The 13808-nt window shown below is 37.0% G+C and overlaps 1 protein-coding gene across 1 annotated transcript; it reads left to right on the top strand.

Annotated features, from left to right (window-relative positions):
- The first annotated feature begins 10917 nt into the window (after positions 1 to 10917).
- Positions 10918 to 13115, top strand: LOC112278796 (malate dehydrogenase [NADP] 1, chloroplastic). Its single transcript, XM_024512568.3, has one exon. The coding sequence runs from the start codon at positions 11085 to 11087 to the stop codon at positions 12483 to 12485; it is 1401 nt and encodes a 466-aa protein (XP_024368336.1). The 5' UTR covers positions 10918 to 11084; the 3' UTR covers positions 12486 to 13115.
- The last annotated feature ends 693 nt before the right edge of the window (positions 13116 to 13808 follow it).

Here is a 13808-nt window from a genome sequence, read left to right on the forward strand (position 1 = left end):
AGCAAATGCATCAGCTAAAGTCAAAGTTTTTCATCAACGACATCCATCAAAACCAAGATGAAAACCTCTGTTATAAAAGAGACAAGATTGAGGTAAGATAACATTCAATTTCCTATCCTTGTTTGTAACTTCTTTACATTTGTGACGCTAATTAGATGGAGAGCCAACAACCAGCGGATTCAACTCAAGAACCTTCGTTTGCTGACCTGCCGGACGAGACATTACGATTGTCACAACCTTCAAGACGACGCAATCGAGATGAAGATCTTCAAGAACGACATGTTCTTCCTCGAACAGATGGTGAGATACAACGCGTTTGGTATCACGATTTGGGAAGGGACTCCCGATGTTTGGTGATTTTGCTAGAGGTAGGAACAACTCCTGATGGTGTTCCGAATATTCTATTCGAAGGAAGTTATGAAGGCCTCAATAATGATCAAATAACTGGGTGGTCTTCTCGCCCTGGTATGGGACACTACCGATGGTTGAGAGGCCCTATCAATCATCTTCGAAGAGAACAGAGATCAGAGTATGTGGCGAATATAATTCGTCGCATCATAGATTTCCTCAACATATGATGACCGCTCCTCGTGGAACTCGTCTCTAGAAGGGGGGGTAATGTCACGGCCATAATCATATAAGCTAATAATTACATATAGAAATAGGTAGAAGTAAGTAAAAGTAGATAAAAGTAAGTTAATTGTATAATATTTAATATAGAAGCTTCCTAGAAACTTCCTAGACGCTGCTTTAACTTCATAGGTGTCTTTAATTGACTTTTTGGATTAGAAACGTGGTCAACAAGTTGGCCATGTGCCACACATGTTGTTAGCTTGAAGATCAAGCTAACTATGTGGCCCACACGTAGGAAAACTTGCCTTGTAAGTCAAGGCATGTGTCCTACAAAGTCAACACATATTGGAGGTCCTATAGAACGTCGCCACATAGCCCCTAGTTAGATAGTATATATAGAGACAAGAGTGAAGGCTTCTTCACTCTTGTCAACTCCTTTCTTGCTTCTAGTCTAGTTTCAAGGGTCTCTAGTTTTCTTGTATTTTGGCAATAGCCATTCCAATTTCTTTCTTAATATACATATTTCTATTTTGTCCTATTTCTTTTTCGAGAAAAGTCTCACTTACTCTTTAGCTTTCATCGAGTTCTTGTCCTTGACACCTCATCAATTTGGATATCATCTACTTCTAAAGATATGTATTGAAAAGATGCTGGTATTGCCATTGAATTAATGTCGAGGCCTACTTATCCATTGTAATAACATTGAGACCTACTTATGTGATTTTTAGATCAAAATACAAAAAATTAATTGTCACACTTTATGTGAAGAATAAAAACATGATAAAGACAAATAAACAAGTGAGACTTCTCTCATAGAAAGATGACAAAACAGAAATAACTTTATGTATATATTAAGAAAGAAACTGGAATGGCTAATGTCAAAAGCCAAGAAAACTAGAGACACTTGAAATTAGACTCGAAGCAAGAAAAGAGTTGACAAGAGTGAAGAAGACTTCACTCTTGTCTCTATATATACTATCTAACTAGGAGCTATGTGGCAATGTTCTATATGACCTCCAATATGTGTTGACTTTGTAGGACACATGCCTTGACTTACAAGATAAGTTTTTCTACGTGTGGCCTACATATTTAGCTTGGTCTTCAAGCTAATAACATGTGTGGCACATGGCCAACTTTTTGACTACGTTTTTAATCCCAAAAAGTCAATTAAAGACACCTATAAATTCAAAGTAGCATCTATGAAGCTTTTAGAAAGCTTCCATATCAAATACTATAGAATTAACTTATTTTTATCTACTTTTACTCACTTCTACTTATTTATACATGTAATTATTGGCTTACATGCATATGTCCGTGACATTATCCTCCCTTCTAGGAACGAGTTCGACAAAGAGCGGTAATCATATGTTGAAGAAATCTATGATGCGATGAATTATATTTGCCACATATTCTGATCTTTGTTTTCTTCGAAGATGATTGATAGGGCCTCTCAACCATCGGTAGTATTTCATACGAGGGCGAGAAGACCACCCAGTTATTTGATAATTGTTGAAGCCTTCATAACTTCCTTCAAATAAAACATTTGGAATACCATCAGGAGTTGTTTCTATCTCTAGTAAAATCACCAAATATCGGGAGTCCCTTCTAAAGTCGTGATATCAAACGCGTTGTATCTCGCCATCTATTCAAAGAAGAATATGTCATTCTTAAAGATCTTCATCTCGATTGCGTCATCTTGAAGGTTGTGACAATCGTAATGTCTCGTTTGACAGACGAGCAAACAAAGACTTTTGAGTCGAATCTGCTCGTTGTTGGTTCTCCATTTACTGAGTGTCACAACTACAAAGAAGCTAAAAACAAGGATTGAAAGTAGAATGTTATCTTGTCTAGATCTTGTTTCTTTTATAAGGAAGGTTTTCATCTTGATTTTGATGCATGTCATCAATGAAAAGCCTCCATCTCCTTTGCTGTATTTGTAAGATTCTTTATTGGCTCCCATGTACATTCACTAATATCATATCCATGCCAACGGATAAGATATTCCAATTTATTTCAGCATTGCCTTAAATCTAAGACTTCTTCCACTTCAAACTCTTCATTATTGTCTACTTCTATAGGAGGAGGTGGAGCTTGTCTTCTTCTTGATATGTCCACTATCTTGTATGGTTCAAAAAGAGACACATGGAATACTGGATGGATTTTCATTGACTCTGGTAGAAATAAACGATATGCAACTGGATTGATTTGTGCAGAAATAGAAAATGGTCTAAGACTTCGATAGTCCAACATGTCACAAGGACGAGTGGTCTTGATATTGCGATGAAGTAACCATACCTTATCATCCATGTAGAATGGTAGTTGTTCATTTTGATAGACATCCGCATTGACCTTTTGTTGTTCTTGAGCTTCTTTTAACTTTGCCTTCATCGTTGCATGTAGCTCTGACAAATGAATTGCCAAATCTTTCACAGCAGGATTATTAACTTTTGAAAAGTCAAAAGTATCAAGTCGTGGATGATAATCATAATTAGCAAAGAAAGGTGTTTGTTTTGTAGAAGAATGTATCGTGTTATTGTAAACAAATTCTGCCAATGGCAAAAGAATTGTCAAATTATCTTGTTGGTAGTTAATGGTACATCTTAAATATTGCTCCAAAACTTGATTAATACGCTTCATTTGTCCATCGGTTTGAGGTTGGAATACCAAAGATAATTTTATATCTAATTTTAGAATCTTGAAAAGATTCTACCAAAATCTTGATACCAATTGAGTTCCCCTATCTGATATAATATCCTTGGATAATCCATGATAGCGATAAATATTGTCAAGAAAGAGCTTAGCTGTTTCTTTACATGTGATAGATTTTGTACATAGTATAAAATGTGCCATCTTGGTAAAACGATCCACTGTCACGAATATAGAGTCATAAGAACTTGAGATTGGAAGATCTATGATGAAATCCATAGAAATAGAAGACCATAGTTGTTCTGGAATGGGTAATGGTTGAAAAAGTCCATAAAGTCAATGAGAAGGAGTTTTTGATCTTGAGCAAACATCACAAGATTGTACAAAATCTTTGACTGCTTTCCACATTTGTGGCTACCAAAAATCCCTAAATATTAGTTCCAAAGTTTTATTGTATCCAAAATGTCTTGCTGCTGGAAAGACATGACGAGCTTGAAGAACACGTAATTGAGCTTCACCTTCTGGAACATATAGGCCTCTCTCAAAATATAGTAGATTCTTCTTCAATTCAAACTTGGAAGTATGATGAGACTTTGAAGGATTTCTCTTCATATCACGAATAAGAGAATCAGAAGACACATTTGACTGAACTTCCTTAATGAAAGTTGAATCAACAGTTAGTGTTGATTTCATTGCTCAAAGATGAAGATGCTCTGGTTTCAAGAGAATTGTTCATTGTTGATCAAAAGCAACATCTTCTTCCTTTGGTGAAAGATAAGATCGTCTAGAGAGTGCATCTGACAAACCTTGTTGTTTTCCGAGTTGATAAGTGAACTTGAATTCAAATCTTGATATAGTCATATTCCAACAAGCTTGGCGACAATTCAAAACACGTGCTGACATAAAATATTCAAGGTTCTTATAATCCGTATACATTGTGATTGGATTAGAAGCACCTTGTAGATAATGGCACCATTTTTAAAATGAATCCATGATTGCAAGAAGTTCCTTGTCATGGATCTCGTAGTTGATCTTGATTACTGAAAATTTTTTAGAATGAAAAGCTATTAGGTGAAGTTTATCATTTGTTTCTATTTGTGACACTAAGGCACCCAAAGCAAAGTCTGATGCGTATGTTTCCATAAAAAATGGCTTAGAAAAATCGACGCAATACAAATTTGGTGCAAAAACAAAGGCTGTCTTCAAAGCTTCAAATGCTACTTCTACTTCTTGATTCCATTTAAGTTTGTCTTTGCAAGTCAAATGTATAAGTAGAGTTGTAACTTGAGAGAAGTCTTTCATAAAGATCCGATAGTAGTTGACAAATCCCAAAAAGCATTGGACATTTCTTACTGTTTTTAGGATCTTTCAATCCATAATAGTTTGAACTTTCTTAGGATCCATCATAAGTCCATCATTTGAAATGATGTATCCTAAGAAGTCGAATTGAAGAGTGTAAAATATACACTTTTCTATCTTGGCATAGAGTCCTGCATCTCTTAGTTTTTGTAATACTTCATGTTCACCAAGAACATAAAGTTCATGTTCTTCTGGGTTCTTAGAATAGATTAAGATGTCATCTAGATAACAAATAATAAAATCATCTAAAAACTCTCGAAAGACATCATTCATTAGATGTTGGAATGCTGTTGGTGCATTTGTAAGTCCAAAAGGCATGACATTGTATTCAAAATGTCCATACCTCGTTCAAAACACAGTCTTCCATTCATCTCCTTCTTTGATGCATACCAAATTGTATATTCGCTGTAGATCTATTTTTGTATAGATCTTACCTTGATTCAACTGATCAAGAAGTCTAGATATCAAAGGTAGTGGATACATATTTTTGATAGTGATTTTATTGAGTCTTCGATAATAAAAACATATCTGCAATGATCCATCTTTTTTCTTCACAAATAAAATTGGAGCTCCTATTGGAGATTTGGAATGGCGTATGAAGTTCTTGGCCAAATTCTCTTCAATATATTCCTTGAATTCAGTCCACTCATTTTGAGATAAATTGTAGATTGGTCCAAATGGCGGTTGTGCTCGTTCTTAAAGGTCAATTAAGCAGTCATAGGAACGATATTGTGAAAGAGTATCTACATTCTTTTTCTCAAATACATCTTTAAAATCTTGATATTGGCTTGGAATGCCACTTGAAGTCTTTCCAACAATAGAAACAAGTATGGCATAAATGACACAAGGTGTTCTTTCTTTTGCAGTATGTAAGAAAGCACTTGTACTTACAAATATAGGTTTAATTATACTAGATTTATGACTTTTTACTTGATTAACTACACTCTTAGTTATACTTTTAGAAAAGTCAAGACTACGAGAAGTCCAATCTATTTTAGGATTATATTTTTTTAGCCATGATAAACCTAAAATGATTGGATTAGAAGTAGATCTAATGATATTAAATATTATAAAGCTACTATGACCATTAGTTACTATTTCTATAGGAAAGATTTCATGAGTAACATCTCTTGAAGACAACGGATGACTATCTATGACTCCTACATGAACAGGTTTAGTTTTTTTTTATTAAAAATATGCTATGTCTTTTAGCAAATTTTTCATCTAAGAAACATGCTGAGGCTCCTAAATCTAGCAAGGTAGAGGCTTTGAGATGTTTAGATCCTAGAATAACATTTATCATAAAACATAGAGAGGGTTCTGAGGAGATGATAGGACCTTCATTAGACATTGTACAAGGTTCCAACCGCATGGTCCTTATTGTAGCTAGACAAATTCGTTTTCTGACATGCTATCTTTTTTGATCGTCGTACTCCTCATATTATGGTTACATCGCTTCTTTAGACAATGTTGAGCAATGTAGTACTATTATGGTTTTCAGCAAAGTTAGATTCATTGGTATGCTTCAATGCTGAAAGAAGCATACCAATGAATCTAACTTGCGATCCTGAAGTTGGATAGCTTTGGGATTGAAGTTCAATCACAAGTTGTACTTGATTGATAAATCCTCGAAACTTGGATCTGGTACCATCAAACTTCTTAGTTAGGATAATTCTTGGTTCTCTAACAATGGAAGGGCATTCTACTATAGGAGAAGGGACATGATTTGGTGCAGATGTTGAAGCAGCTCTAATCATTTCTATATCTTTACTTCTTGCCAATCTTGTTGCTCCTTGTGGTGGTAAATTGAGTTGATGCATCGCAAGCATTAACTCCATCAATTGTTCTTGCATTTGTGCCATTGCATTCTTCATTTGAACAAGTTCTGCCATGATAACACTTAGAAAAGAGAAGATGTCTAATATCGCTCAAGACAAATAGAAAATTGGACTTGAGAACAAAGAAAATACTAAAGACAATATCAATTTAAAAGAGGGTAATCCACAACTTCTAATATGCTTGTGTCTTATCAAAAAAAATGGATAATCCATTCTTAATTAAGATTAGACAAAGCTCTTATATTATAGGTGTACTCTTGTCAATTTGTCAAAGACAAGAATATGATAAAGTCAAATAAACAAGTGAGACTTCTCTCATAGAAAGATGAAAAAATAGAAATAACTTGATATATATATATTAAGAAAGAAATTGGAATGGCTATTGCCAAAAGCCAAGAAAACTAGAGACCCTTGAAACTAGACTGGAAGCAAGAAAGGAGTTGATAAGAGTGAAGAAGGCTTCATTCTTGTCTCTATATATACTATCTAAGTAGGGGCTACATGGCGACGTTCTATAGGACCTCCAATATGTGTTGACTTTGTAGGATACATGCCTTGACTTACAAGGCAAGTTTTTCTACGTGTGGCCTATATAGTTAACTTGGTCTTCAAGCTAAGAACATGTGTGGCATATGGCGAACTTGTTGACCATATTTCTAATCCCAAAAAGTTAATTAAAGACACATATAAAGTCAAAGTAGCATCTATAAAGCTTCTAGAAAGCTTTCATATTAAATACTATAGAATTAACTTATTTTTATCTATTTTTACTTACTTCTACCTATTTATATATGTAATAATTGGCTTACATGCATATGTCCATGATACTTTATAATAAAATCAATTGCATGACTCAATGTTTGAGGATCAAGTAAATTGATCATTAATTTTTTTAGTTTATATTATAATCCATAAAAAAATTTGCTAATGAGTGCAACATCATCTCACTTAATATGAATGGCAAGTTGTCAAAATTGTGAAGCATACAATATTACAAATTGATTTCTTTACTGCAAAATATGGATCTTATTTGTTGTAACATGAACTACATCATGTTTTTCATATATAGATTGAAACTTTATAAAAAAAAGCTTTGAAATTGTTCAATATTGGATCATGCTATCTAAGAATAGATGAAAACCATAATAACACAGAATCAAAAAGTAGTGTTCTAATAAATCTGACTTGTGATTTTGGAATTGGATAGCTTTGGAGTTGAAGTTCAATTACCAATTATATTTTATTGATGAATCTTTGAAACTTTAATCTTGTACTATTAAACTTCTTAAGTAAAGAATTTTTTTGTTCGATAGCACTTGAATGATATTTTATTATAAGAAAAGAGACATGATTTGGTACTAATATTGAAGTAGCTCCAATCATCTCTATATCTCCACTTTCTATCATTCTTATTCTTCTTTGTGGTGGTAAATTGAATTGATGCATTGCAAGCATTAGTTCCGTCAATTATTCTTGTATTTGTACTATTGTACTCTCTATTTCAACAAGCTTTGTCATAATAATACTTAAAAGAAAAGAGATGTCTAATATTACTTAAGACAAGTAATAAAAAATGAAGTTGAGAATAAAAAAAATATTAAAAATAATATTAAATTAGAAAAAAGTAATCCAAAACTTTTAATATATTTATGTCTTATCAAGACAAAGAAGTAATCTACTCTTGATCAAGAAAAGACAAAGCTTTGATATTATAAATGTACTCTTATTAATTTATCAAGAACAAGAATTTGATGAAAGCAAATAAATAAGTAAGACTTTTTCAATGAAGAATGACAAAATAGAAATAAGGAAGTATGTTTATTAAAAAAAAATTGGAATGACTATTGCCAAAAGACAAAAAAACTAGAAACCCTTAAAATTAGACTAGAAAGAAAAAAATAATTGACAAGAGTGAAGAAGGCTTCATTATTGCCTCTATATATACTATCTACGTAAGAACTATATGGCAACGTTCTATAAGACCTCTAAAATGTGTTGACTTTGCACGACATATATCTTAATTTGCAAGGCAAGTTTTTTATATAGATGCCACATAGTTAATCTGTTTTATAAGCTATCAATACATGAGACATGTGGGCAATTTGTTGACTAATCTTCTAATCTATCAATCAACTAAAAACTCATGTAAAGTGAAAAAAAATGTCTATAAGCTTCTAAGAAGCTTTCTTAGAAGATATTATAAAATTAATCTATTTTTATCTACTTCTATTTATTCATATTACATAGGTAATAATTATAGTATATATATATCTATGACATAATTATACCAATGATTGAATACTCGCAATTCATAATAGATAGAAGAGAAGATAAAGTCAATCCTACACTATGTTAGAAACATGTGGAAAAGCTTATTCAATTCACTCACACTTTCTATAATATCAATCTAATTGTTGGCATATATAGCAAGTACATGCAAAGGCCTCAAATCTTTGATTTGAAAGCAATCAAACAAACCTAGAGATATCATAATAGTACATGGGATGAAATAAACTTCTTTGTAAAAAAAGAAAAACCAACTGTCACAAGTTATATAAATTTTGATAATGTTAGAAATACTAAAAAAAGATGGCCAAAAATAGGTTTTATTTTTTAAGTTGGCAACAATTCAATCTCTTGGCACCTAAAGCACTAACCAATTCTATCACTATTGAGTATAGATGCTAAATACATATCACTATTTGTCTAAATCAACACATTATTGCCAAATCTTAAGATCAAACAAAAAATCTCCATCATTATCTTCTATGATAATGAAAGCTCCATTAACTAAGTCATTATCTAGTATTTCACCAACAAAGAAAGGACATTTCAACATACTATTATTACTCAAGAGAGACAATCAAGAACAAAGAGATCCAAGCTCTCTTCAAACCTTCATGCAAAGAACAAATTGATGTGTTTACAAAGTCACTAAGCAAATTTAAAGAAAATCTATACTTAATAAGTACCAAACTTATAGGTGCTTCATCATTAGATCAACTAGTATTGTAGCATAGCCAATTTTTATTAAATTACTACAAACTAGAACAAAATATATCTACTTCTTCTCTACTCCAAAAAAACCTTGAATTTTGCTTGAATTTTTCTCCACAGAATCCCTTCACATCCTTTTCACAATCTCTCTAAGATAAATAGATACCTAGGTGGTACTTCCATCGAACGGCATAGAATTTGGAAGAACGACTTTGGAAGAACGATGGAGCTGTGTTGAGGAGAGTGAGTGCTGCACAATTACGACGTGGTCAACAACAGCTGTCCTCGTCCAACTCCCCAAGTGCTACGATTATTCTCTGTGCCGATGATGATGCGAGATTTTGATCTGTGCATATCATGATCTGGCTCCCCAACCATGTCAGATTCCACGATGCTTCTCGCAGCGATGGCATCGGTGGTGTTGACCAGACCAGTTCATCGAAACATGTCATGGAGGTGAGGAGGAGGATAGATTGGTAGCCACGCTTTTCATTACCAGGCTCTGAAATTCGTATCATCGCATGGTGCTGTTCAATCTTGACAACAGCCTCAGAGGAGATCGACGGAGTGAACAAGTGTGGGATACTTACTGAAACACACACACACACACACAAAAACCCCCTTTTTCCGTGACTGATCCACGTCTACAAGCAGAAATGAGTATGCCGTTGTTGCCAAATTTGGAAGTTAGGGAGACCTCGGTCTTGTTACAGTTACCGTTACTTCGTCGACGTACTACTGCTCTTGGTCTGTGTGCCCATTAATCATAGTTGTGGTTTTGTTAAGGAGATCCGCGTAGGGAGGATTGAACCAGAGAAACAGAAGCAAAACTGCACTTGTGGGTGTAGGGGTGCGGAGGATTTCTGTAGGAAGCCACAAGGAAGATCTGGACGGCCATGCTATGACTAGCCGTTGGAGCTGCCAAGCCTGGTGGATTGAACCACCAATGAAGTCCTCACTGAATTTTAGCTCTCGATCTCAGTCAGCGATCAAGCTGAATCTTTTGCATCTTTCTCTAAGGCATCGCAACCACCACGTGTGCTGCCCGTGTCCTCCTCTTCATCCTCATCTCCTCGAATCACATTTTAACCATTCCTTCCTTACCTCCCCATTCCAGGTCAATCACTAGACAATCATGATGTAATTCCTCCCGCTTCCCTGGTGATTTGGACTCACGCTTTCTTTCCTGATATATTTGTCGTTTTGGAAATATATTGCAGCTCGTTAACTGCAACGCTTAAAAAAATATAGTTAGAAGCGGAGCGGAGAAGGGGAACTTATTTTTTTGTCAACAGATTGCCAGATGGCGAGAAAAGCTGGTTTGGATTTGTGACAATTGACGTTGATCGAAGATTCGATTACTGAGAAACTCACTCAACAAAGTTGGGTGGAATGCTTGCCGAAGTGACATCTTCTCCCTCAACCAATAGCATCTTATCACCAGGGAAGCTAAAAAAAATATCTAGTCAATCTAGGAACGAAACGAGGCGGAACACCACCTAACTGAACAGGCCAGAGGAGCTGCCAATCACTGAAGGACACTCTTGCGAATCTTTCTTTTGCTAGACCTGTCAAAGCACGGTTGGCATCCACGAATGTATGCCACAGTATGCACTGTGCGCAAGTTAGCAGGAGGTTCTTAGGTTGGAGCTTGTAAGGGTTTCTTGAGTCATGGACGTGAAGACCATGGCTCAAGCTGCAGGGAAATTGGTTTCTCCTGCAGCTGATAGCGTGAACAGCAATAGGTTTCCGAAGGTTGAGAGTAAGGCAGTTGGAAACGTGTTATCTAGTTCGTTTCGTGGTCGTAGGTTGGTGACTAGTATTCCCGTGAAATTTGTGGAGACGCCCCAGCATTTGCAGAGCAGACGAGGTGTGATCGCTTACTCTGCTCCTGCCACGGCCAAGAAACCTGTGAATGAGCCCGCGAAGACTGCGAATAGCGTTGCAGAGAGTCAGAAGGACGGGCAATGCTTCGGCGTGTTCTGCGTAACCTATGATTTGAATGAGAGCGAGAGACCCAAGACATGGAAGAAGATGGTGCGCGTCGCCGTATCGGGAGCCGCCGGCATGATTTCCAACCACTTGCTGTTCAAGCTTGCCTCTGGGGAAGTATTCGGCCAAGACCAGCCCATTGCGCTGAACCTCCTGGGGTCGGAGAGGTCTAGGGGAGCTCTGGAGGGAGTGGCTATGGAGTTGGAGGATTCTCTGTTTCCTTTGTTGAGGGAAGTGAACATTGGAATTGAAGCCGAGGAAGTCTTCGTCGACGCAGATTGGGCGCTACTCATTGGCGCCAAACCTCGGGGCCCAGGCATGGAGCGAGCAGATTTGCTCGACATCAATGGGCAAATCTTCGCGGAGCAAGGGAAGGCTTTGAACAAAGTGGCGAGTCCAGACGTGAAGGTTCTGGTGGTGGGTAACCCGTGCAACACGAATGCGCTCATTGCGCTGAAGAACGCGCCCCGTCTCAACCCTCGGAATTTCCACGCCCTCACCAGGTTGGACGAGAACCGAGCCAAGTGCCAGTTAGCTCTCAAGGCTGGTGTTTTCTACGACCACGTTTCCAACGTGACCATCTGGGGCAATCACTCTACCACCCAAGTCCCCGACTTCCTGAACGCTAGAATACTGGGAGCGAGCGCGGTGGACGTGATCCAGGACGAGAATTGGCTCAAAGAAGAGTTCACTCCGCGAGTGCAGACGCGAGGTGGGGCGCTTATCCAGAAATGGGGCCGATCCTCCGCCGCCTCCACGGCCGTGTCGATAGCAGACGCCATCAAGTCGCTCGTCACCCCGACTCCAGAGGGGGACTGGTTCTCATCCGGCGTGTACACGAACGGCAACCCTTACGGCATCGCTGAGGATCTTATCTTCAGCATGCCGTGCCGCTCCACTGGGGACGGAAACTGGGAACTGGTCACCGACTGCTATGTGGACGACTACTTACGCGACCGCATCAGGAAGAGCGAGGATGAGCTGATTGCGGAGAAGAAGTGTGTTTCGCATCTCATCGGCGCCCCGAATGGTGTCTGTGAGCTTCCCGACGGTGACACTATGTTGCCCGGTGAGCAGTAACGGTCCCTCCATCTGAAGCTTTCGGGGCTCAAATCTAGATATGGAATTCAGGTGAGATTTCGTCGGCTGACTGCAGGAATGGCAACTTGGGTCCTCCAGCAACGAAAATCACCGCAATTGTAGAGTCCTCCCCCCTCGCTTTTTTTCTTCTTCTTTTGGCTTGAAGTCCTTCTGTCCAGGTGCTTCCAATTTGACGCAGCGATTTTGTCAAAGAACAGTGCTGTGACTGCTCTGGATCCTTCCTCGCTCATCACCTGATTCCAACATCGCTTCACATTACCGATTTGAGGGCAGCAGCACAGGATCGATGAGGAACGTTGCGATTGTTGACATACACTGATAGACGGAACCTGAGAGGAAAGAAAAGAACTCAGTGAATGGAGGAAAAAAAGAAAAAAAGAAAAACCTTCAAAAAAGAGAAGCAGATTGATGTGAGGAAAACTTCAAAATCGAAGTTGGTCGAAGTGGCAACTTCCCTACTTGTTGTGTCACACCGACAGCACCTTTTTGAATCTACACACACTTTGCATGAAGCTCGGCTGTAGTAGTAATTGCCTGATGGTTTCTCAGTGTGAAATGAGAAATTGAGATATACTCAAAAATTAATATATTTTAATCAATGATCCCCAATGCAATGTGTTTTTTTTCCTAAAATATAATCAGATATGGTTGGGCCCAACCATCACCTGCACAGATAGTAGCATCTGTTTTGATGTAATTTTAAATTTTGAGAGAAAGGGAGGCTGATTGAGAATGATTCAACTTAAGAAATAAATTACTGAATGAAAAAATCTGTTCCTTGTATTTGATGTTTGAAGATTTTATGTGAGCAGGTTCTTGAAGCCATGATATTCGTGAGGGAAAAGTGAGGGTTAAAAGTCATGTTTGATACATGTAGACTACATATTCTGATATTACTTGTACACTTCTTTCAAAGTGACAATTGACTTCTATAATTTGACACAATAAATGTTCTGGGATATGTAAAGGAAGGTTTAACGCCATATAAGAGCGACTAAACCGAATTGTGAATTGTAGCATAAAACTTGTGCATGATAAAATTGGAAGCCCTATGTGTCAAACAATGTGTATTGAATTTGATGTTTATTAAAAGTGCTGAAATATATAACAAGGGAATATTAAATTGATCTATCTAACTCTAAAATTGTCCCTCTGTTCATAAAATACAAGTAATTTTTAATCAGTTTCATTAATTGGCATATTTAGAATTTTCTCTGGTCATATCTCCCTTGTCAACTCTTCTTCACAATTCACCTCTAAAGCTTTTTCAATATCCCTTTAATGTAAAATAGTCTTCTTGCT

The sequence above is a fragment of the Physcomitrium patens genome, chromosome 2, assembly GCF_059467195.1.
Source record: "Physcomitrium patens ecotype Gransden chromosome 2, ASM5946719v1, whole genome shotgun sequence".
In the NCBI taxonomy this organism is placed as follows: domain Eukaryota; kingdom Viridiplantae; phylum Streptophyta; class Bryopsida; order Funariales; family Funariaceae; genus Physcomitrium; species Physcomitrium patens.

Excerpts from the sequence above, each read along its gene's own strand:
- LOC112278796 (XM_024512568.3), top strand. The coding sequence starts at position 11,085 with ATGGACGTGAAGACCATGGCTCAAGCTGCAGGGAAATTGGTTTCTCCT.